This window comes from Podarcis melisellensis, assembly GCF_964234715.1.
Source record: "Podarcis melisellensis genome assembly, chromosome: 13".
Taxonomy (NCBI): Eukaryota; Metazoa; Chordata; class Lepidosauria; order Squamata; family Lacertidae; genus Podarcis; species Podarcis melisellensis.
Genome location: NC_138545.1, coordinates 40,881,972 through 40,904,964, shown reverse-complemented (window position 1 = coordinate 40,904,964; position 22,993 = coordinate 40,881,972). Strand labels below are relative to the sequence as shown.

The 22,993-nt window shown below is 45.7% G+C and overlaps 1 protein-coding gene across 2 annotated transcripts; it reads left to right on the top strand.

Annotated features, from left to right (window-relative positions):
* Positions 1 to 5,506: 5,506 nt before the first annotated feature.
* HEXIM1 (HEXIM P-TEFb complex subunit 1) lies at positions 5,507 to 8,079 on the top strand. Of its 2 annotated transcripts, none has more exons than XM_081884330.1 (2): positions 5,507 to 5,843; positions 6,527 to 8,079. In XM_081884330.1, the coding sequence occupies exon 2, from the start codon at positions 6,600 to 6,602 to the stop codon at positions 7,524 to 7,526; it is 927 nt and encodes a 308-aa protein (XP_081740456.1). In that variant the 5' UTR covers positions 5,507 to 5,843; positions 6,527 to 6,599; the 3' UTR covers positions 7,527 to 8,079. The 2 variants fall into 2 exon arrangements, with proteins under 2 accessions (XP_081740456.1, XP_081740455.1); XM_081884329.1 differs by having other exon boundaries at positions 6,054 to 8,079.
* The last annotated feature ends 14,914 nt before the right edge of the window (positions 8,080 to 22,993 follow it).

Sequence of the window (22,993 nt, the reverse complement as noted above, 5' to 3'; positions counted from 1 at the left end):
CGATTTCTGTTCTCATCCGGAAGCAAAGTTCTTTACCTGAAGCACTATTTCTGGGTTAGCGGAGTCTGTAACCTGAAGTGTATGTAACCCAAGTTACCACTGTATACACACACACACACACAGCTGCCACTTTGAGGACAGTTGTTCATAAACTGGGATATAAATGGGAAAGTAACTTTAAAAGTAAATAAGTGAGATATCGAAAGAAATTGGAGAAAACCAGTGCTATTTTTCTAGGGGGGGGGGAGGTGCTGGAACTTATCATGACAAGGAAGTCCTTAATCCTCAGCAGTCATGATTATAATTGGCCCCAACAAACCTACTAAATAGGTGGCATGATCTGAGTTCAATAGCATATTCAAGGCAGGCAAAAAGAGTCAGGGTACATAGCTGGGCCTGTGAGAGATACAGCTTGGGAACAATTCTGAGGGGCAGACCTCCAACATTTCCCCAATGAAAATAGGGATGTCCCTATTTATTTATTTATTTATTTATAATACTATTGGGATGTCCCAATGAAAACTGGGATGTCCCTATTTATTATTATTAATAATAATAATAATAATGTAATATGTTTGTACCCCATCTATCTGGCTAGGTTCTCCCAGCCACTCTGGGAGGCTTCCAACATATATAAAAACAAAATAAAACATTAAAACATTTTTTTTAAAAAAACTTCATATACCGGGCTGCCTTCAGATGTCTTCTAAAGGTTGTAGATTTACTTATCTACTGAGCTCAGGAGCTACATAACTCCATACCCTCCAACATTTCTCTAATAAAAATAGGGACGTCCTAAAGAAAAGCAGGATATTCCGGGATCAAATCAGAAACCGGGATGGCATCTATAAGTCTGGGACTGTCCCTGGACAATAGGGACACTTGGAGGGGCTAAGAGAGGAGAGCCACATTTCAGAGATTTCAGGAAAAGATGAAACACACAACAAACATTAGGGAGAATAATATCTATTATTCCCATTTTACCATTCCATGCGAGACCTCACTTCAAGGAACCATGAGCACAGCAGAAGGATCCAGGTATCCAAAACCTGTGTGCCATAAAGGAATTGGAATTTTTCACCCTCTCTCCTGATTCAACAGGTCCATAGGCTGAATCCCATTTCTGCACATGGGTTGCTGTCACTGGACATGGATGCATAAACCTAACAGATCAAGGTTGCCAGCTTTTTGAAACAACCTCCGTAGTTGCGCTTTTAACAGCAGCTCGCTTAGCACCCAGTACAGCTCATTATCTCCAAGCTATGAAAAAGTTTCGCAGGCGATTTCTGCACATATTCAAGGCACACCTAGGCGGTCTGTTGGTTCTCCCTGGGCAGTTTGTAACCCTAGGTGAAGTTGTGTTTGCAGAGGTCCCAGATGCGAAACACTAAATTCTCCACCGTCAGCTCTGCCTGAATCTACCTAGACCATAGCTGCCAACCGTCCCTTATTTGGCGGGAAAGTCCCTTATTCCAGTGCCGTGTCCCGCTGCTGTCCCTTATTGATGATGTCCCTTAAATTTCCCGAGTTTCAAAGGAAGCAGCTCCTCTCCCTCCCTCCCTGCCAGCCAGGGAGGAGGGAGGCTCCAACTGTGTTGCTTGGCTGCGTTGCTCACCTAATAAGGAGTCTAAGAACGACTGGGGAATGGAGCTTGCATACTTTGTGCCAATCAAACTGGCCGTGTTGCCTGGGGACTCGCCTTTGCTCAGCGCTTCCCAGCAGAGAGGTGACGGTTGTTTTCCTTGCTGCATCCCCTTTGCCGGGTTGCTACGCTGTGGAAACCACCACTTGAGGCTTCGTTTGGCTGCTGGTTGACTAAAATCCCTTATTTTGGCTGCTGATCCCTTATTTTCAAGGCTGCTGGTCCCTTATAAGTTGACAGCTATGCCTTGACTGAGCTCCTGTATACCAAGTTGGCTTTCCTCTTGCTACGAACCAAGAAATCCTTGGCAAAGGATGGGCACAGGGGATGCCAAACTAGTAGTGCCCTGGGAAAACCCAAAGAGAGGCTCTTTGGAAGGAACACCAAGGCGGAGACCCCATGTTCCCTTTCAGGAACAAAAGACCTGAAAGCAAGCGGCAGGAGGGAGGGGAATGGTTCTCTGAAGAGTTCAGCCGTCTGCTTGGCGTTCCTTCGCCCTGCAAAGAGGGAACAGCCTGTCCAAGCAGGAGCCAGGCCAAATTTCAGGGAGCCAAAAAGTAGCGGCCTATCAGGAAAAGACTTTCTGTTCTGCTGTCAGGTATACCGATAGAACAATCCCTTTGGAAAGCCAGAGACCAGGAGCAAGTTTTGAAAAGCAGGAACTGTCTCTGAAAAAAAAAACCTGGACTGATTTTGCTTTGTAATTTATTTGGAACAATCAGAGGGGGGCGGGGCGGTGGATTTTAATAGCCTTCAACTGAAAATGTTTACAGAGCATTAATGTTTTTATTGCATCTCATGGCCCATAGGAGGCTGGTCAGTTATTCCCATTTTACAGAAAGATAACCAAGGCTGCACAGCAATCCCACTACAGAGCAGAGGGAAGTCTTCTCCCAGATCTAAATAATAATAATAATAATAATATTTATTTATACCCTGCCATCCCCAACCAAGGCCGGGCTCAGAGCGGCTTACAAGCAATAATAAAAACAAGTTGAATGATTACAAGTTAAAAACAAACTTAAAATACAACATTAAAATATTAAAATTTAGCCTCATCGCAGGAGAAGGAAAGGAAAAAAGAAAGAGGGGGAGGGAATCAAATTGGCTCCAAGCCAAAGGCCAGGCGGAACAACTCTGTCTTACAGGCCCTGCGGAAAGAAATCAGATCCTGCAGGGCCCTGGTCTCATGAGGCAGAGAGTTCCACCAGGCCGGAGCCAGAGTTGAAAAGGCCCTGGCTCTGGTTGAAGCCAATCTAACTTCCTTAGGGCCCGGGACCACTAGGGTGTTGCTATTTATGGACCTTGAGGCTCTCTGTGGGGTATACCGGGAGAGGCGGTATAAATCCAACTACTGAGCCCCAGAAGGACCACTCTGTCTCTGTGCAGGATATGTCCTGGGCCAGCAAGGGTTGCCACAGCCACACAGAATAACTGTCAAAGGCCATTGGCGGGTTTGACAATGTTTTAGGCTGCAGTTCTGAACGTGCTGACAAGCCACTAAGTCCCACTGAACTAGCCGAGACTTATTTCTGAGTAAGCATAGTTAGGACTGCACTATCAGTACATCTTACTTCCTTTAAAGTTACTCCAAGGCTGGTGGTTCACTGGACCTGGTGTGGGAAAACGCATGTGGTTCAATAACAAGAGAGCTGAAATCTGACCTGGACTGAAGCATTGCTTCTGCCGTGGCGCCATTGCCTCGGGCAAGCTGCAATTATCCAACCTCAGTTTCTCTGTCTGTAACATAGGTGTTTAGGAAGCGTGACTTTCACAGGCTGATCAGCTGGTTTGGAATTTTATTTCCTGCCTACACCTTTGTCCTGGCGATCTTCAGTAAGGTTGCACAAGGAATGTTTTGGGCAATCGGCAGAAACTTGTGCAAGAGCAGTATTATCTGCATTCAGAGTACTTTGCATGCTCTCAGCTTTCCTGCACATTAATTAAAACATGCCTTCTAAAAAAGCCTGGGTTTTTAAGCTGAAGAGGAGAAGCAAGCCTTCGGTTTTTAAAAGATCAAATATGCTGAATCTAACCTCCTACTCAGTTTATCCCTATTGTCTGGTGCAAGTTCCTGTGGTGGAAAACCCAGCAGCAGATATTCTTTTGCATGGCCTCTCAATTTGGGTTTGGTTATAACATCCCAGGCTCGCAGGACTGTTCTGCGATGATGGGAGGAAATTAAAGAACGCTCAGCGTGTTAAAACTGTATTTAAAATAACATTAAATCAAAAGGGGACTTTGGTTTTATCAAGGTTTTGTTTCCTATGCATTCGCATACCATTTTTGCCTGAGCAGCCGAGGTGCATAAAGGAAGGCCTCTACCCATAACACTCTTTCTTGAAGAACCCTCAGTCCAGATCTCACAGGAAGCTGTTTTATTCTGAGTCAGGCCATATGGGTCCATCTACCTTAGTGCTGTCTACTCGAGCTGGCAGCAGCACTCCAGGGTTCCAGCCTTTCCTAGCCCTACCTGAAAAATGCCAGCGATTGGAAAAACAACAACCCCAGGCCTTTTTGCATGCAAAGCAGGTACTCTGCTACCACAATCGTGGCTTGTGTGGAAGCAAGGGCTGGGCGGAGCCAGAGCTGATGGCTTTCCAAGGTTTAGCTCAGTTGCAAATGCTGTTGCTTAAATCCGAAGGCCCGCAGGATTTGGAAATGCACAAAGCAACGCGGAAGGTGAAGGGGCCTCTGACCATGTGCAGAGTGCAGCCTCTCCCACTACCATCCCGACTTTTGCATGCTCCTAAACATCTGGGACATTAGGGGCGTGCTTCCACGTCATGCAATAAGGCTTGAAGGTCTGAACCTTCCTGGAGGTTAACCCCTCCCCACCTTCCCTTGCATCTCAGCTGTCAGAAACAGGAGGATCTGGCTAATAAATACCCTCTGCTTTAATCTGCTGCAACTCACATAGATCTTCTACAGAGGAAGCAACAACAACAACAACAACATGAAGAAGAGCCCAGGCTGCCAAGTCTTTAACCACTAGTCCACACAGCCTTCCCAGGCCTCCTATTACATCATTTGATCTAACGGGAGAGCTGGCGTTGTCCCTTTAAGACGGAACTCGTTTCTGACTTCGGTTTGTTTACAACTCCTTCCACACGGCTCAGTCACCGTCATAGGTTAACGCAGCGTGTGTTTCTTTAAACAATGAAGTGTCCTTCCGCCTGCAGGAGCTTCCTACCAGCCTTTCTCATCCAGATCCTTTTCGCCACCCGATGACATCTCTTCTCTTTCCAAATACTCGACCTTTTACTGAAATTCCGCTGTCTTAAATCGCTGAGCTGTTACGGAATCCTCTTAATCTTCAAAAATAGCCTCGAACTACTTTTTGGGCCGTACCATTTTTTTTCCTGCGGGGAGAATCACCAATCTTTTTTCCACCATCCCCATTACGAAAAATAAATATTATAAGGTGATATTCCTCTTAATATGTGCTCCGTGAGGACTATTTGAAGCTGTTCGGCCCCCGGGGGAGATTTCAACCCCCGCGTAAACTGATGGTATATTCCATTTCCCACCGCCTCCACCGCCTCCTACTATCCACCTCTAATTGGCTAAGCCACGAATGAAAGGCGTCCAGTATAGCCATTCATGCCTTAGTTGTTTAGCAGCCCTATCAGAGAGCGTCTCGTTCTTCGTCCAACCCTACCCAATGGTTGATTGGCTGACGAACGCCGTCACGCCGCAGTTCTGGGAATCGTAGTCGTTGTGGCTAGAGCGAACTGTGCAATCGATCGGAAAGGGAAACCACAAATCCCGAGATACCTTGGGACAAGGGATCTGAGAGGCGGCTGCGCACTCCGACGTGGGGGCTGGCTCGTTTATATAAGGCGAGGCGGCGAGCGGGGAGTAGCAGTTGAGAGCAGAAGGCGCTCGAGTAAGGGAGGAAAGAGGCCTGGGGAGGGGCGGGGCCAACTGCGAGGGGGTGGGTGTTCGAACGTTGGGTGTGCGTGGAGAAGTTAACCCCTTCCGGGCTGAATTCGCAATTTGCTGTCTAAGGTGGAGCTCTCTTTTAACCCTTTCGATGCTGTACCGGGAGAGTTTTTCAAATTGTTGAAAGCTTGGGCCGGATTTTCTTCTTCTCCTCGAGCTTATTATTTGGATCGGAACTGGTGAGAGGAAGGAATAACACTTGGCATCGGGACAGCTCTTAACTCCTGCGGTGCTGGAACTGGATCCCCTTTAACCCGTAAGTGCCTGGACTTGAGACAGTTTTAACTCTTCGTTGCCTGCAGCTTAACCCCCCAGTTTCCTTTTTCATCTCTAGGATTTTGTCCCCCCCCCAAAAAACCTATTATTATCGTTTGCAAGTTGCTCTCAAGGGGGCATAGTTATTCTTGTTGCCTTGGGTCCTGTGCTAGCTCATATATCTCTCCACCCCCAACTTTTGTGTTTCCAGATGTGCAGAGTTGCCATGCAGCTGTTGATGTGAAGAGACAGGGTGCTAGCTGGTGGGCAGAACTGGTTCTTCAGCCCCTGGCCGACACTGCGAGGGTAATGCAGGCCTAAAGGCCTTCGGAGGACAAGACTGCTGCTGATCTGCTTCTGCAAGGGTTAACAGTGGCAACTTGTGAGATCCCGATCTGAAGTGGCCCTAGAGGACTGCAAAGGTTTATAAATGAAGGCCAGCGCGTGAAGGGTTAAGGGCCTTTGTTTCCTGCGAACTTTAAAAGCTGGCCGCCACAACAGCAGGGCCTAAAGAGTTAAAGACAGTTGCAGGTTTGAAGGAGGAAGAGGAGGGAGCCAGCCCCTTTGGACTGAGAACAACAGCACCCGAAATCCAAATTTTGGCTTGCCAACAATGGCTGACGCTGCCCTCTCTGCCAGCCAGCAGCAACCCAATGGCAAAACTTCTCCCTTCTCCCCCTGCAGGGATGCCAGTAGTGGAGAGGGGCCCTTTTTGGTGTCTCCACCCACCAGCCGAGAAGTGCTCCAAGGAGAAGCGATGGACGGTAGGTGGCAGCCAAGAGAGACCAAGCAGCAGGATGGCAGCCTGATGAGCGGAGGCGAAGAAGCTTGTCTTGATGCAGAACATGCGGTTCCTCCGGTTGGGAGAAGTTTGGGTGCCCTAGAGGGAGCCGTCGGCGGTGAGGTTGAGGACCAGAACTGTGGCACACCTGCGGACGTCCAAAAGCCATGTGATGGAGAGCAGCTCGGCTTGCAGTGCCAAGGCTATTCCGGGCCTGTTGGCCAGAGGTTCAGGCCCCAAGCTGAAGGCGAGGAGGAGGAAAAGCTCGTCAAGAAGAAGCACAGGAGACGTCCTTCCAAGAAGAAGAGGCACTGGAAACCTTACTACAAGCTCAGCTGGGAGGAGAAGAAGAAGTTTGATGAGAAGCAGAGCCAACGGGCCTCCAGGCTGCGGGCAGAGATGTTCGCCAAGGGGCAGCCCGTCGCCCCGTACAACACCACACAGTTCTTGATGGAGGACCACGACCAGGAAGAACCAGACTTGAAGACCGGCCTATTCCCCAAGAAGACTGCCACCAAGTCGGAGGACACCAGCGAGGAAGACTTCTTCGTGGAGGAGGAAGGCGGTGGCAGCGACGGGATGGGAGGCGATGGCAGTGAGTTTCTCCAGAAGGACTTCTCCGAGACCTACGAGAAGTACCACGTCGAGAGCCTTCAGAACATGAGCAAGCAGGAGTTGATCACAGAGTACCTGGAGCTAGAGAAGTGTCTCTCCAGGATGGAGGAAGAGAACAACCGCCTGCGGATGGAGAACAAGAAATTCTTGGGGGACTCGACGGAAGACCCCCGGGTAAGTCAGCTAGAGGAGGAACTGGGCAGGTTGAGAGCTGAGAACCAAAAACTCTTGAAAGAGAACGAACTCAGCAGACAACAAGAGAAAGCTTTTCCCAAATTGGGAGAGTGATGGAACAGGGGAAATTTCCCCCCCCCTAAGGACTTGTGGAATGGGACAGAAACCCCCAACCCCCCCGAAATCAGAATGAAAGAAGTTATTTCCATTTTGTGGGTGCGTGTGTGTGTGTATGTATATACATATATATATAGATTATGAATATATATATATATATATATATATATATGACAATGGACCTTTTTTTTTCTTCGGTGATTTAATCAGAATAAATTCAAAACCTCATACTGTTTTTGAAGATAGCTCTAATGTAGTGTGTGCTCTTTCTTTAAATTATGTGTAATCAAAGGGGTCTCTGAGTGGGGTTCTTTTAAAAAAAGCAAAACGGAACAATATCCAGCATTCATGGGAGAACTTCTTTTTTTTTGCAAAACTGCATCTGACTTGTTAAAACTATTATTTTGAGTGTCTTCGAAAGGGAAGACTAGTTGTGGGTGGAGGGAGAAGTGGCGAGGAGTTGTAAAAGGAAAACACGGTCACATTGTGACAAAAAGATATACAGATTCATGCTAAGAGTTCTAATAAACTGAAGGACATGTCAGCGTAATGATTCTGGTGTGGTTTCTAGAAAAATAATTCAAGATATTCTCCCTAGGTGGAGAATATTGTGAATCATTTTTCCAGGTGACATTTGGATGCCATTATTTAAAGTTTTAATGGGAAATTAATTGGGACAGCCCGCTTTAAGCCATTGTTTTGACTTCCTAATATGGAAAGCACATTAGTTGTTAGATCACCCTTAACTTGTCCATAGTACCTTACAGTTGTTTCCTTTACCATATGTGCTGTCAAAGCAAACTGTTTCTCGCCTGTTTGGTTGGGTTACTGTTGTTCCAATTTTTACAGTTGGAGAACAGAGGTTTGGGGTAAGGGGAGGTGTGATTTGTCCAAGGCAATATAGAAGAAGTCCAGGATAGGAGGTGGAGCTCAGATCTGGCTGCCTGAACCAAATATTGAATCAAATGTTGGAAGTGTTTATTATGAATATTGTTTATGGAGATACAGCCAACATCCTTCCACTTTAATAGTAGTCATGGCATTATGAGCTGGAAGGAACGACATGTCGCCTTTTTGAAAAGGTTAAACAGCCCATTCTGGGCTAAATCAAAAGCCGAAGATCACGCCTGTTTCTGGGGCCCGAGAGAGAGATCATAGGAGAATTTGGGTGTGGTCAGAGACGTTTCATTACAGAAGTGTTTTGGTTTGCTTTTCATGCTCAGCCACAAAAGGATTTTCCCCCCAGGCCAGGATTTGTGTGCATGCTCAGTTGTTTGCTCGCACTTGCGCATGTAAGTTGGCTCACTTGCTTGAGCCAGCTGCACAGTGCAGCTAAGCCTATGGGCAGTAACTTGATTGCCTGGTGTCCAGTTTGTTCCTCTCTCACCCATAGCTAGAGGGCTGCATGCGGCCGATGTGATTGTACGCACACTTGCTTGGGGAGTGCGAGTTGGGTGGAATTCGATGAACACAGGGAGAATGCAAAGTCCCTTTTGTGGTTGTGACTATGTCAAGAAGTGGTGTTCGGGATTACAGTGGTACCTCGGGTTACATACGATTCACGTTACAAATGCTTCAGGTTACAGACTCCGCTAACCCGGAAATAGTACCTCGGGGTAAGAACTTTGCTTCAGGATGAGAACAGAAATCGTGCGGCAGAGGCAGCAGGAGGCCCCATTAGCTAAAGTGGTGCTTCAGGTTAAGAACAGTTTCAGGTTAAGAACGGACCTCCGGAATGAATTAAGTACTTAACCCGAGGTACCACTGTATTTAGTTCTCCCATTTTATGCCAACCCTGCTTTTTCGAAATGGGATTATATTTTAGCAATTATTTCAATATAAAATGCATTTTGTTTTTGCAAGACTGTTCCGTTCTACTCCAATGCCAGTGGACTCCAGCTCCCATTTGCTTCATCCAGACAACTTGGCAAATGGTTGAGGATGATGAGGATTTAATCATCAAAACCTGGGAGGGCTACAGGTTCTCCGTCTACCTGTACTTCGTTCTGGCCCTTGGCATGGCAGACATAAACCTGGCACAGACAAAACCCTGTTGAGTTTCCAAACCACAGTTGGGCTGCTCTTCAGAATTGTGGCCCTTCCTTCCTGTATGTGAATTTTCATTCCCCTTGATTCTGGAAAGATAACTATACTTCTGGATTGCATCTGCCCCTGTTTGTTGACTCCAGATATCTGTTTGCAAAAACAAACATTGGGAAGGGCACTGGTGAGATCAGAATCGAGGCTTTTAGGAACCTGGGAAAGCCTAGGCAGTGTGTATGGGAATCCTGGGCTGCCCAGATGCCAAGACCCCCTTCTTACCCTTGCTGATGGGGGTCCAAAGGAAAACAGACACCATCCAATCGCTTTAGGGACTCTGGATCTGTCTAGGGTTTGCTCTTGAGCCTTTTTCTTCTCCCAAAGATGTCCCTCAAGGCAGTAGTTTAGAATCAGTTCTCCTAGGTGGGCTACCTTCCTAGGGTGTCAAGCCCCATCTCCCCCTCACTGCCCTCTGTGGTGTGTAAAGGTACCCCTGACCATTAGGTCCAGTTGCGGATGACTGGGGTTGCGGCACTAATCTTGCTCTATAGGCCGAGGGAGCCGGTGTTTGTCCGCAGACAGCTTCCGGGTCATGTGGCCAGCATGACTAAGCCGCTTCTGGTGAACCAGAGCAGCGCACGGAAGTGCTGTTTACCTTCCCACTGGAACAGTACCTATTTATCTACTTGCACTCTGACGTGCTTTCAAACTGCTAGGTTGGCAGGAGCAGGGACCGAGCAATTGGAGCTCACCCCCGTTGCAGGGATTCGAACCGCCGACCTTCTGATCGGCAAGTCCTAGGCTCTGTGGTTTAGACCACAGTGCCACCCGCGTCCCTTTTCTGTGGTGTGTAGCTATTGCCCAATTAAAGAGTTGAGCAGAAGACTTGAGAGGTTAACACTTTAGCCTCTTTTGACATCGGCCCTAGCTAGCATGGTCAACCGACAAGGGAGGATCAAGTCCAACATTGGAGTTGCCAAAGTTTCAGTGCTCTGCAAGTGTCTTTCAGGTGTTCTGTGGCAGGTCCACATGGAATATTCATATTGATTTTAAAATTGCATTTTCAGCCTTTTATTTATTCCTTTGCACGCGATCACGAGTTCCGTAGAACTTAATTTTTAGTCCAAGAAAATGCCGTGTAAGAAATACAAGAAGCAATAAGAATACGATTAAAATCATACGGAGCCTTGCACAGTGCATTGCAATTTCCACGACAGACAGAAAAATCATTTAAGTGGTCCAGCAAGACCTTCGGCAATTTTCAGGTGGTCAATAGTGGGGGAAAGTTTGGGGTCATGGATAGAAAAGTACACACACATACACACACACACACACACACACACACACTAATCTCAAAATAGCACTAAACCTGGGTTACAAATTACCACAACAGTATGTCTAGGTGACACCCCCCACCCCCTGTGGAGTTTCTTCTTGTTATTTTAATTAATTATATTTCTGTGTTTATTCGTTTTAAAGAAAAAAAATCTCAAAGCAGTTTACAATATATTAAAAAAGCAGATAAAACAATCCAGACTAAAACAAATTCAAGCTTCGAGGAAAATATTTAAGATCTTTCTCTAAGTGAACTTTTGCCTTCCCCATATTTATTTACCAACTTAATTTATATAGCTGTCTCATAGCAGAAGGGCTCAAAGAAGGCAGTATTATATAGTGGTTAGAGCAGGGGTCAGCAACCTTTTTCAGCTGTGGGCCGGTCCACCGTCCCTCAGACCATGTGGTGGGCAGGACTATATTTTGAAGAAAAAAAGCAACGAATTCCTATGCCCCACAAAGAACCCAGAGATGTGTTTTAAATAAAAGGACACATTCTACTAATGTAAAAACACACTGATTCCCAGACCGTTGGCGGGCCAGATTGAGAAGGCAATTGGGCCGTATCCAGCCCCCGGACCTTCGCTTGCCTACTCCTGAGCTAGAGTGTTGGACCAGGACCTGGGAGATCAGGGTTCAAATCACCACTCAGCCATGAAGCGGACTGGGGGACCTTGGAGTCCATCACAGCCTCTTCGCCTACCTTGCTGGGTCGTCGTAGGGTTGAACCCAAACACTCCTTGGAGAAAAAGGCGGGGATATAAAGGCAATAAATAAGGTATTCTGCTTGGCTGCTTAAGAAAGCCGGAGGGGTGATGGAGATGTCAGTCGCCAAACCGGCATCCCGAGATCTCTGCATGGTCGCAATTGGACTCACACCTGACGCAAAATGCCCCAAGCTAATTTCTAGCGCTGGGAACAGCTGACCTACATCTGTAGGACCATCCCTGCTATAAATGGAGCAGTCTCTCCTCTAATACAGTGGTACGTCGGGTTACAGACGCTTCAGGTTACAGACTCCGCTAACCCAGAATTATTACCTCGGGTTAAGAACTTTGCTTCAGGATGGGAACAGAAATCGTGCTCCGGCAGCAGCGGGGAGGTCCCATTAGCTAAAGTGGTGCTCCAGGTTAAGAACAGTTTCAGGTTAAGAATGGATCTCTGTAATGAATTAAGTACAGTGGTACCTCAGGTTACATACGCTTCAGGTTACAGACTCCGCTAACCCAGAAATAGTGCTTCAGGCTAAGAACTTTGCTTCTGGATGAGAACAGAAATCGTGTTCCGGTGGCGCCACGGCAGCAGAAGGCCCCATTAGCTAAAGTGGTGCTTCAGGTTAAGAACAGTTTCAGGTTAAGTACAGACCTCCGGAATGAATTAAGTACTTACCCGAGGTGCCACTGTATTTAGTTCTCCCATTTTATGCCAACACTGCTTTTCCAAAATGGGATTATTTCGTAGTAATTATTTCAATATAAAATGCATCTTGATTTTGCAAGACTGTTCCGTTCTACTCCAATGCCAGTGGACTCTAGCTCCCATTTGCTTAATCCAGACAGCTTGGCAAATGGTTGAGGATGATGAGGATTTAACCATCAAAACCCAGGAGGGCTACAAGTTCTCCATCTACTTAACCCGAGGTACCACTGTACTTCAGTGTGTATAGCAGCAGCTGCAGTAATTATTGTTATTATTATTATTAGGCCATCCATCTGACGGGTTGCCCCAACAAGTTTTTAAATAACCCTGTCAGGCCCGTCCATCTTAATTTCTTGCTGGCTGAAGCAAATGGGAAACTGGAGACCCCAGAAATAATAATCTGGAGGGTTGCGGGTTCTTCACCCCTGCTTTCCTGCCTGCCGAAGGAAGGGAATATTCCAGGTTCCAGAAAAGGCTGTCATGACGGGAAAAGGAAGGTGTTTCTCTAATTAGAAGCTGGTCACAATTCCTGGGCTGCAAAACTCCCCGCTTAACTAGGAGGGAGCCTCATGAAGCTCCGTGGAACTGTGGGAATGCTGTGGAAAGTGGGAGAGGATATATTGACTCAGTATTATCCTTCCTCACGCTAGTGAGTCAGTAGCAGAGTACATTCCCTAGTATATAACAGGAAGCTAGTTGGTAGATTCATTTGAATCTCTTCACTTAAGCAATCCAATCTGGTTGGGTTTTGTTCCTGGTAAACTCCCCTTTTACCCCTCCTAAAAAAGAATAAAGACACAACAGTCTTCCTTAAAAGCAGTTAGACATTTACTCACATTCAGTTCACTGTAGGTTCCCTGAAGGCAGGCTTTAGCTTGGAGGTACAGAATAGAGTTTGAGTTCATCCCATCTGGGGACTGAGCTCATGTGCTGCTGGCTGAGAGCCAGCAGACAGCAAAATACCGTATTTTTTGCTCTCTAAGGCTCACTTTTTCCCTCCTAAAAAGTAAGGGGAAATGTGTGTGCGTCTTCTGGAGCGAATGCAGGCTGCGCAGCTATCCGAGAAGCCAGAACAGCAAGAGGGATTGCTGCTTTCGCTGCGCAGCGACCCCTCTTGCTGTTCTGGCTTCTGAGATTCAGAATATTTTTTTTCTTGTTTTCCTCCTCCAAAAACTAGGTGCGTCTTGTGGTCTGGTGCATCTTATAAAGCAAAAAATACGGTACATCAAGATGGAATAAAACAAAGAAAAAAGGAAGATGGCTGCGTGACCAGCCCTTTTATGGGGTCTCACAGGTCATGTGTGCCCATCTACCTGGTCACACGCAGGGGCAGGAGGCTCCAGAACAGGTGTGACAGGAAGTCCTCCTGGCTGGAGTAACATCCCCCTGTGTATCCACTCTGGGCAAAGTGGTGTACTTTACTGCTTATGTTACATCCCACAAAGAACAACCTCTGAATAGATAGGGGTGCAATGTCAGTACTGTATGTTAAGAAGCAGACAAAATTATTATTTGGAGGGGGGGAATAGAAGTTGGCAGAGGCCTTCGTGTGTGTGTGTGTGTGTGTGTGTGTGTGTGTGTGAGAGAGAGAGAGAGAGAGAGAGAGAGAGAGAGAGAGAGAGAGAGAGAAATCACCAAAGGCTAACTAAAGAGGGTGGAGCTGCAGCTGCGACTGCCAGAGAAAGAGAAAGAGGTTCATTAAACTACCACTTGTGTGCATCGTAAAAATACATCTGGAAAGAGATGCCAAGAGTACCTCTGTGCTTCTAGAGCAATAGAATATGGGGCTCATCGGTAAGGAAAGCCTTGTGTTGGTTGGTGTTTTATCTCACCGGGTAAGTGCCTAGCAAAGCTGTCAACTTTTTCCTTTTTTTAAGGGAAATCCCCTTATTCCAAATAGGATTCCTTGCAAGAAAAGGGAAAAGTTGACAGCTATGGTGCCTTGGCAAAACTGATAAACAGAGCCAGGCAGAGGCCCGGGCCAGGTAGATAATGTACCCCCCCTTTTTTTTTTACCCTGGGGATAACTGAAGTCTTATAAATAAGTAAGTATATAAATAATTTTCACAAAGGTTATGCTGACAAATAATTTTATTTCAAGGCTTGAACTGTATCTGCATATAAAGACAAAATGGAAAATATAGATATACAATAGTGGTTTTGGCGAGGCCCCCTTTGGAATCAGAAACCCAGGCCAAGTGGCCCATATGCCCCCCCCCCCGGTCTGGACCTGCTGAGAAAATAAACCCCCAGCAGAAGCTGTTGGGTTGTCCAAATCCCAAATTAATCCCTTCTTGTGTACACCTGTGGGTATCAGGAGTCGCAATAAACTAAAGCAATTCTATTCCATTCTTACGTTCCCCATCTTTTTCTGATGGAGGCTGTGTGAGCCTGTTTTTGAGCTACAGCTATGGAAGAGTTCTGTGTCACCCAAAATACTGTTTCCAAGCCAGCAGAAAATTGGGTTCCCTTTCTAAGACTTTGACTGCAGCTCTCTCTGTGTCTGGTTCTTGAGTCTGCCTTGATCTGTTTTCTCTGCCTTGGGGAAGGTTTTTTTAAAATAAACAAAAACAAAAACAGACAAAGTTCTCTTCTGCAGTGGGGAAGGGAGCGGATGTTTCAGAGCCGGCAGCGAGGGAAAACAACAAGCAGTGAAGGGAATCGCAAGGTTTTGAGCTACACAGAACGCTTTCACGTTTCTAACTTGTCGGTTAATTCGTGCTACTTTTCTCTCAGGCAGGGAGGAGGCAGGAAAAAGGAGAATTGGGCATGTTAAACACTGGTGAGATAACCTCATCATCTCTTTCTGGGTTGGGGAAATGGAACAAGTTGCCCCTATTTTCCCCTACAACCACATGTTCTTGCTTTTTATTCTTCACCCCCAAGGAAGTAGGTTCCTTGCTTCCTTCGTGAATGCAGGTTGTTCTCCCTTCAAAGCCCTGCTGTTTATGGGGTGGAAGGGAATAGAAAACCCAGTCTACTTATGCCCCCAAAGTTCCTCCAGCCTCCCTCAGGTGATAGCATATGCCATCTCTTTCACCATATATTTATACCTTTGAAGCACAGATTAAAACATACACCCACTTCTAAAAATGTAGCAAATGGTACAGTTGTTAATATTTACCCTGGTACAGTGGTACCTCAGGTTACATACACTTCAGGTTACATATGCTTCAGGTTACAGACTCCGCTAACCCAGAAATAGTGCTTCAGGTAAAGAACTTTGCTTCAGGATGAGAACAGAAATCATACTCCGGTGGCGCGGTGACAGCAGGAGGCCCCATTAGCTAAAGTGGTGCTTCAGGTTAAGAACAGTTTCCGGTTAAGAACAGACCTCCGGAGCGAATTAAGTACTTAACCTGAGGTACCACTGTATTGGCTTCCTCGTCTGCCCCTGAATTAGCTCACAATAAAATTAAGAAGGGTGATGGAATAGATCTTCAGCTGCTCTAGCTAAGGACTCAGCCTTGTCGCTCTCTCACCTTCCTTGTGCTGCCGTTGTGGCATAATTGGTATAACTGACCTATAAAGCCTTAAAACAACTCGGGACTGTAATACTTCAAGGACCGCCTTTCCCCATATGAACCAACCCAGACCCTGCAATCATCATCTGAGGCCCTTCCTTATGTGCCTCCTCCATGAGAGGTCCGGAGGGTGGCAACATGACAGCGGGGCCATTTCGGTGGTGGCTCCACATTTCCGAAGTGCTCTCTGCAGCAAGGCTCACCTTTGTTACATACCTTTAGACGCCAGGCAAAAGCATTCCTCCTCTCCCAGGTCTTTGACTATGTCAACAAACGATGGCCCTTTAAACTGGGGGCAAAGTTACTGTTTTTGGTGGTTACTATGTTACGCATTTTTGCTGTTTTTATATTGCAAACAGCCCTGTGATCCCTGGATGAAGCGTGGTATAGAAAGTAAGTAAATAAAGCGTGAGACTCTTAAGCTCAGGGTCGTGCGTTTGAGTCCCATGTTGGGCAAAAGGTTCACTGCCTGCAACGAAGCCTTTAGATGAAAACAAAGTTACGGTAATTATAAACAGGATGGATTTGATTTAAATCAAATCGATTTAAATCATGATTTAAAGTAAGTCAGTAAGACTTGAATAAAATCTCTTGTTTTTTACAGAAAGACTCATTCTTGCTGGTATAATCTTAATATTTACAACCAGATGAAGGTTTCATTTTTGGAATAATAAATTTTCAGAGTATTTTTTTACAGTCATATCAAAAATTACCGATTTGGTTATACTATTAGAAATACATAGACCGAGAATTATGAAATTACTGTGAGGTTTAATAAGTTAACTGTTTATGTTTGGACAACTTTTCTGCTGTACTTTATTGGAAGGAGGAAAATAATCATTTCCTTAATAACTAAACAATTTACTTAACTGAAACAATGACATTATAACATATGCATCCATGTTTGTTAACTGATGTGGTTAAACGATTAAAAACAAAAACTTAGACTGAGTTGTAGCACACATGAAAAACTTAAAACAAATCCTTATTTCCCAGCGAATAGCCTTTGGACTGTAATGTACGGTAACTTAAATAGAAAACTAACTTTAGAAAGATTTTTCCTCCAAAAGCATTTTATTTTAAAAATCCAATTTAAATTTACAAAAAATCCAATTTAAACAAAAAAAATCTGATTTAATAATATGTTTTTTTAAAAAAAACAACACATGATTTTTATCCACCCTGATTACAAATTTAAAAACTTAACTGTGGGAAATGGCTGCAGCAACCCGCAGCCAGCTCTATCATCCGGAGAGCAGTAGAAAGAAACTTGATATTTGCCTGTGTCACCTGAAAGCGTGGAGTTTGATGGGGTCTCCCTGGGGGAAAGAGGAATTTCATAAGGAAGTGCCATGGAAGAAGCAGAGCTCATTGGATCCGGGCCCATGATCAGGAAAGAACCCAGATTACAGAGCGCCTCCTCGGGATTCAGTTTACCACCTCTCTCTTAAAATTGCAATAAACTTTGAGAAGGGGAAAGTTGCAGCTCTGCAAAAGTCTTTGAAAATGGACAGTTCGTGGGTTTTATGCATTTTTAAAAAAATTATTATTCCTTAAAAAAAATTAATGTAACCAGCTAATCCTTTGCTGAAATGGGAAGAGGAAAGACATCCTTGAAACAAGGTTTCTCAAAGTGCACAATGTTTTATCTCTTAATAAGCGGATGCATTTAGCGTGGGGGTACTTTATCTCCTAATCCCTTTTTCGGAGAAGCTTGGGAAGGAACAGGGTCAACGCCTCTAGAGATGTACGATGGAGCTGTTCTGCGCACAGTGCAAACGGAGGGGGTAGAATTCTGTATCGTGGTTGGAGGAGAGTCTTCTCCTGTGGCCTTGACTATGGATGGCAGCGTGCAATCTGTCACAAACAGGTGTCTTTGTACAAACGCTGGGGTGCCAGCTGTGTCCTTCGGGGGAAAAGAAAACACTTGCCACAGTTGTCCACACACCGGCAATGTCTAGGTTATTAAAAGTAGATGTATCTTGGCCTTCATAAGATCTACGCTTTTGATCATGGGTAGGCAAACTAAGGCCCGGGGGCCGGATCTGGCCCAATCACCTTCTAAATCCAGCCTGCGGACAGTCCAGGAATCAGTGTGTTTTTACATGAGTAGAATGTGTCCTTTTATTTAAAATGCATCTCTAGGTTATTTACGGGACCTGCCTGCTGTTTTCACATGAGTAGAATGTGTGCTTTTATTTAAAATGCATCTCTGGGTTATTTGTGGGGCCTGCCTGCTGTTTTCACACGAGTAGAATGTGTGCTTTTATTTAAAATGCATTTCTGGGTTATTTGTGGGACCTGCCTGGTGTTTTTACATGAGTAGAATGTGTGCTTTTATTTAAAATGCATCTCTGGGTTATTTGTGGGGCCTGTCTGGTGTTTTTACATGAGTAGAATGTGTGCTTTTATTTAAAATGCATCTCTGGGTTATTTGTGGGGCTTAGGAATTCGTTCTTTTTTCTTTCTTTTTTTCTAAAATATAGACCGGCCCCCCCACAAGGTCTGAGGGACAGTGGACCGGCCCCCTGCTGAAAAAGTTTGCTGACCCCTGCTTTTGATGAATGACTTCATCATCTTAAGTTATCCGAGTTGCTGAGAGTTCAGTTTATTTTTTAAAAAAATATTTATCAATTGGCGATAAGCTCTTCCTTATAAGTTGTCTAGAATGTATTCTGCAGAAAGGCAAATTAAAAAAGATTTCTGAAAGCTCCAGTATGTTTTAGAAAAATCCACATGCACAACTCCCTGCATGTAGTAAACTAGCTCTTAAAGGAGGAAACATCTTGCTGATCTGGTTTAGTAAATACAGGCAATATATATATTTTTTCCATGCAGGGGGTGCAATTCTGGTTCTAAATGCAGCATAAGGGGTCTCTATAGTATAGTGTATTTTAAAATGGGGTTTCAGAGTTTTTAGGGGTTTTTGAATGTTTTATGTAGTTTTTATGTAGTTTTATGTAGTTTTTCTATTTCATTGTTCTGCATGGGACAATGACAAGAAAGATATTGTATATATCGTATATAAAAAATAAGGTTACCGCTCCCTACCAGCAGTTTGAAGTAGTGCAGTGCAGAGTAGCTCTTACAACAATTCTGAAGCTGGCAACAGGTCAATAATGGCAGAAACTCACAAACAAATATTGTGCAAACCGATCCGTGGTTTTGCAGTACCTGGGCGAGCTAGATTCTTCAGGCAACAGCGCTTCTATAAACCTGGCAGAAATCCTTTCAAAGTAACATACATTTTTAAATGTTGGGCAAGCTAAGACAATAAAAGATGACATCATGACACAAGCAACAGAAAGCGTACATTCTGGTTTTGTTGTATTAGGGTGCCGATAAATGGACAACTCACCATTAAGAGCTAGAATTCACAGGGTAGGGGTTTTTTTGGGGGGGGGGGAATCCAGGCATTCCTGGGATTTAAACCTCTTCTCTCCCTTTTATGAGAATCACATCAAAACATTTCATGATAGTGTAAATCTGGCAGCTGCTTCGGTGAAGCAGTCAAAGGTCCCTACCGTCCAGTACAGTGGTACCTCAGGTTAAGTACTTAATTCGTTCCGGAGGTCCATTCTTAACGTGAAACTGTTCTTAACCTGAAGCACCACTTTAGCTAATGGGGCCTCCTGCTGCTGCCTTGCTGCCGGAGCTTGATTTCTGTTCTTATCCTGAAGCAAAGTTCTTAACCTGAAGCACTATTTCTGGGTTTAGCGGAGTCTGTAACCCGAAGCGTATGTAACTTGAAGTGTATGTAACCCGAGGTACCACTGTATTTCCCTCCTGAGAATCTTGCAAGGAAGGCATGAAAATGATAGTCATTCCTGCTTATCATAGAATTGTTGAGTTGGAAGGGACCCCCAGAGTCATCTAGTCTAACCCCTTGCAGTGCAGGAATCTTAACGGAATTATCAATGACAGAGAGCCATCCAACCAATGCGGAAAAGAAGCACCTAAGAAGGAGAATCCACCGCCTTCAGAGGGAGCGTTTTCCATTGTCAGACAGCTCTTATCGTCAAAAATGGTCTTCCTGATGTTTTGTCAGAACCTCCTGTTGTGTAACTTGAGCCTTTGGGTTGGGTCCCACCCTCCAAAGCAGGAGAAAACGAGCTTGCTCCATGTGACAGCCCTTTAGATACAGCCGTACCTCGGAAGTCGAACGGAAGCCGTTCCAGAAGTCCGTTCGACTTCCAAAACATTCAGAAACCAAATTGAGGCTTCTGATTGGCTGCAGGAAGCTGCTGCAAGCCAATCAGAAGCCGCAGAAGCCCCGTCGGACATTCGGGTTCCTAAAGAATGTTCGCAAACCGGGTTTGCGGTGTTTGGGAGACCCAACGTCCAAGTTGCAGGGCGTTTGGGATCCAAGGTACAACTGTATTTGACGATGGCTATCATACAGTGGTACCTCGGGTTAAGAACTTAATTCGTTCTGGAGGTCCATTCTTAACCTGAAACTGAAGTGCCACTTTAGCTAATGGGGCCTCCTGCTGCCAACTGCCACATGATTTCTGTTCTCATCCTGAAGCAAAGTTCTTAACCCAAGATACTATTTCTGGGATAGTGGAGTCTGTAACCTGAAGCGTCTGTAACCCGAGGTACCACTGTATCTCCTCTCAGTCTCCTCTTTTCCAGGCCAATCATACCCAACTCCCTTAACTGTTCCTCATCAGGCTTGGTTTCTGTGCCCTTGTCCCTCTTGGTCACCCATATTCCAACTAGTCCACTTCCTTCTTAAACTGTGATGCCCAGAACTGGACACGGGACTCCAGGTGTAGTCTGACCAAGGCAGGATAGAGCAGAAGTCCTTTGATTTCCCTTGTTCTGGACACTATACTACTTCTGCTGATGCTGCCTAGAGCAGCATTAGCGTTGGTTTACACCTGCCAACACGTGTGGGCAGCACTGGGCGGCAGCCAAGTCCACATCCCTTGCGAGGAAGCCACTGCAACTTGCTGGAAACGCCTGCTTCTAGGCCTGTTTACTGTTCCTCCCCATGCTCTCCTGTCATCTCTGAATATGCAGCTCTGAGCATGCAGACATTGGCAAGGAGGTAGAGATAACAGCAGCATCCTCTACCTGTTTTGTGCACACCTGGGTGTTTTCATGGTTTGGGCCCAGCAGGAGGGAATGGGCAGGTGGGTAGCAGTGCCTTGGGGAGAAAGGGAGAGAGACTGAGAGAGGGCACTTTGTCTCAAGGCCCCCTAAAGCATGGGTAGGCAAACTAAGGCTCAGAGGCCAGATCTGGCCCAATCGCCTTCTAAATCCAGCCCTCAGACGGTCCAGGAATCAGCATGTTTTTATATGAGTAGAATGTGCCCTTTTATTTAAAATGCATCTCTGGGTTATTTGTGGGGCCTGCCTGGTGTTTTTACATGAGTAGAATGTGTCCTTTTACAGTGGTACCTCTGGATACAAACGGGATCTGTTCCGGAGCCCCGTTCGCATCCTGAAGTAAACATAAGACGTGACTGCGCGCCTGCGCATGCGCAGGTCGTGTTTCGCCACTTCCGCGCATGCGTGTGATGTCATTTTGAGCACCTGTGCATGCGCCAGTGGCAAAACCCGGAAGTAACGCGCTCCGTTACTTCCGCGTCACAGTGGAGCACAACCTGAAAATATTCATTCCGAAACTACTTCAACCCGAGGTATGGCTGTACAGTGGTATCTTCGGTTAAGTACTTAATTCGTTCCGGAGGTCCGTACTTAACCTGAAACTGTTCTTAACCTGAAGCACCACTTTAGCTAATGGGGCCTCCTGCTGCTGCCGCACCGCCAGGGCCCAATTTCTGTTCTTATCCTGAAGCAAAGTTCTTAACCTGAAGCACTATTTCTGGCTTAGTGTAGCGTGTAACTTGAAGCATATGTAACCTGAAGCGTATGTAACCTGAGGTACCACTGTATTTAAAATGCATCTCTGGGTTATTTGTGGGGCATAGGAATTCGTTCATTTTTTCTTCTTCAAAATATAGTCCGGCCCCACACATGGTCTGAGGGACAGTGGACCAGCCCCCTGCTGAAAAAGTTTGCTGACCCCTGCCCCAAAGGTTCCCCTGCCCTAAAGCTAATGTCAGAACTGTTTTCCCATCAGGGTGGGTCTCCTAGTGTACTTTGGAGCGGATCATCCATGGTACAGTTTTATTGCTCTGCAAGAACTACCAAAACATCCCTATGGCCGTCCCCCAGGAGCAATTAACTTTCTGAGATAATCAGCAAAGATAATCTCCGCTCCTCGGCTGCCTTTCTTCCTGGGCTGGTTCACACAAGTACCTTTGTCACTCGGGGGGATACAGTGTCAATGACTTGGATGAACCTGTAAATTACCGTATTTTTTGCACCATAACAATCACTTTTTTCCTCCTAGAAAGTAAGGGGAAATGTCTGTGCGTGTTATGGAGCGAATGCCTATGGATGGCGGGGGGATCTGCTGCAGTCGTGAGCAGAGGATCCATGGTTCCCCTTCCTTCCCTCCTCCGTGGCTCACTTTGAAACAGCAAAGCGGGAGCAGAGCCGCTGAGTGGGGAGGAGAGAGCCTGCTTGCTTTAAAGGAGCAAATCGGGAGAGGAGAGGAGCCTTCTCCCCTTATACCCCTCTTCTGCATTATTAGCAGCATCCTTCTCCACCCACCCACCCCAAGCGTGTTCCTTGTCCCTTGAGTGCTTTTCCTTCCCTCCCCACTTAAAACGTGGTTACAAAGCATGGATCCACATGGATCCTCAGGATTTTTGCACTCCAAATTCACCATCAGATCACATAGCATGTCCATGGCTACAGCTTGCACCAAAAAAATCACACACCCACTGTTGCCTGGGGCCGCAGTGGTGCAAAAATGTGGTTACAAAGCATGGATCCACATGGATCCTCAGGATTTTTGCATTGGGCTACCCCAAACTCACCGTCAGATCACATGTCTGTGGCCACAGCATGAACCACGAAAATCATACATCCACTGTTTCGTTTAGAATATTTTTTTTCTTGTTTTCCTCCTCTAAAAACTATGTTCATGTTATGGTCGGGTGCGTGTTATAGAGCGAAAAATACGGTAGCAACCACAGACAGAACAGTTACATGTCACCTCAAAGGCGATATTTATCAATGAAGTCCCTCAGCTCATGCCTTTGATTGTGAGTCATCAAGCGGTAAGAG

Coding starts and splice junctions, on each gene's coding strand:
- HEXIM1 (XM_081884329.1), top strand. CDS start 6,456: ATGGCTGACGCTGCCCTCTCTGCCAGCCAGCAGCAACCCAATGGCAAA.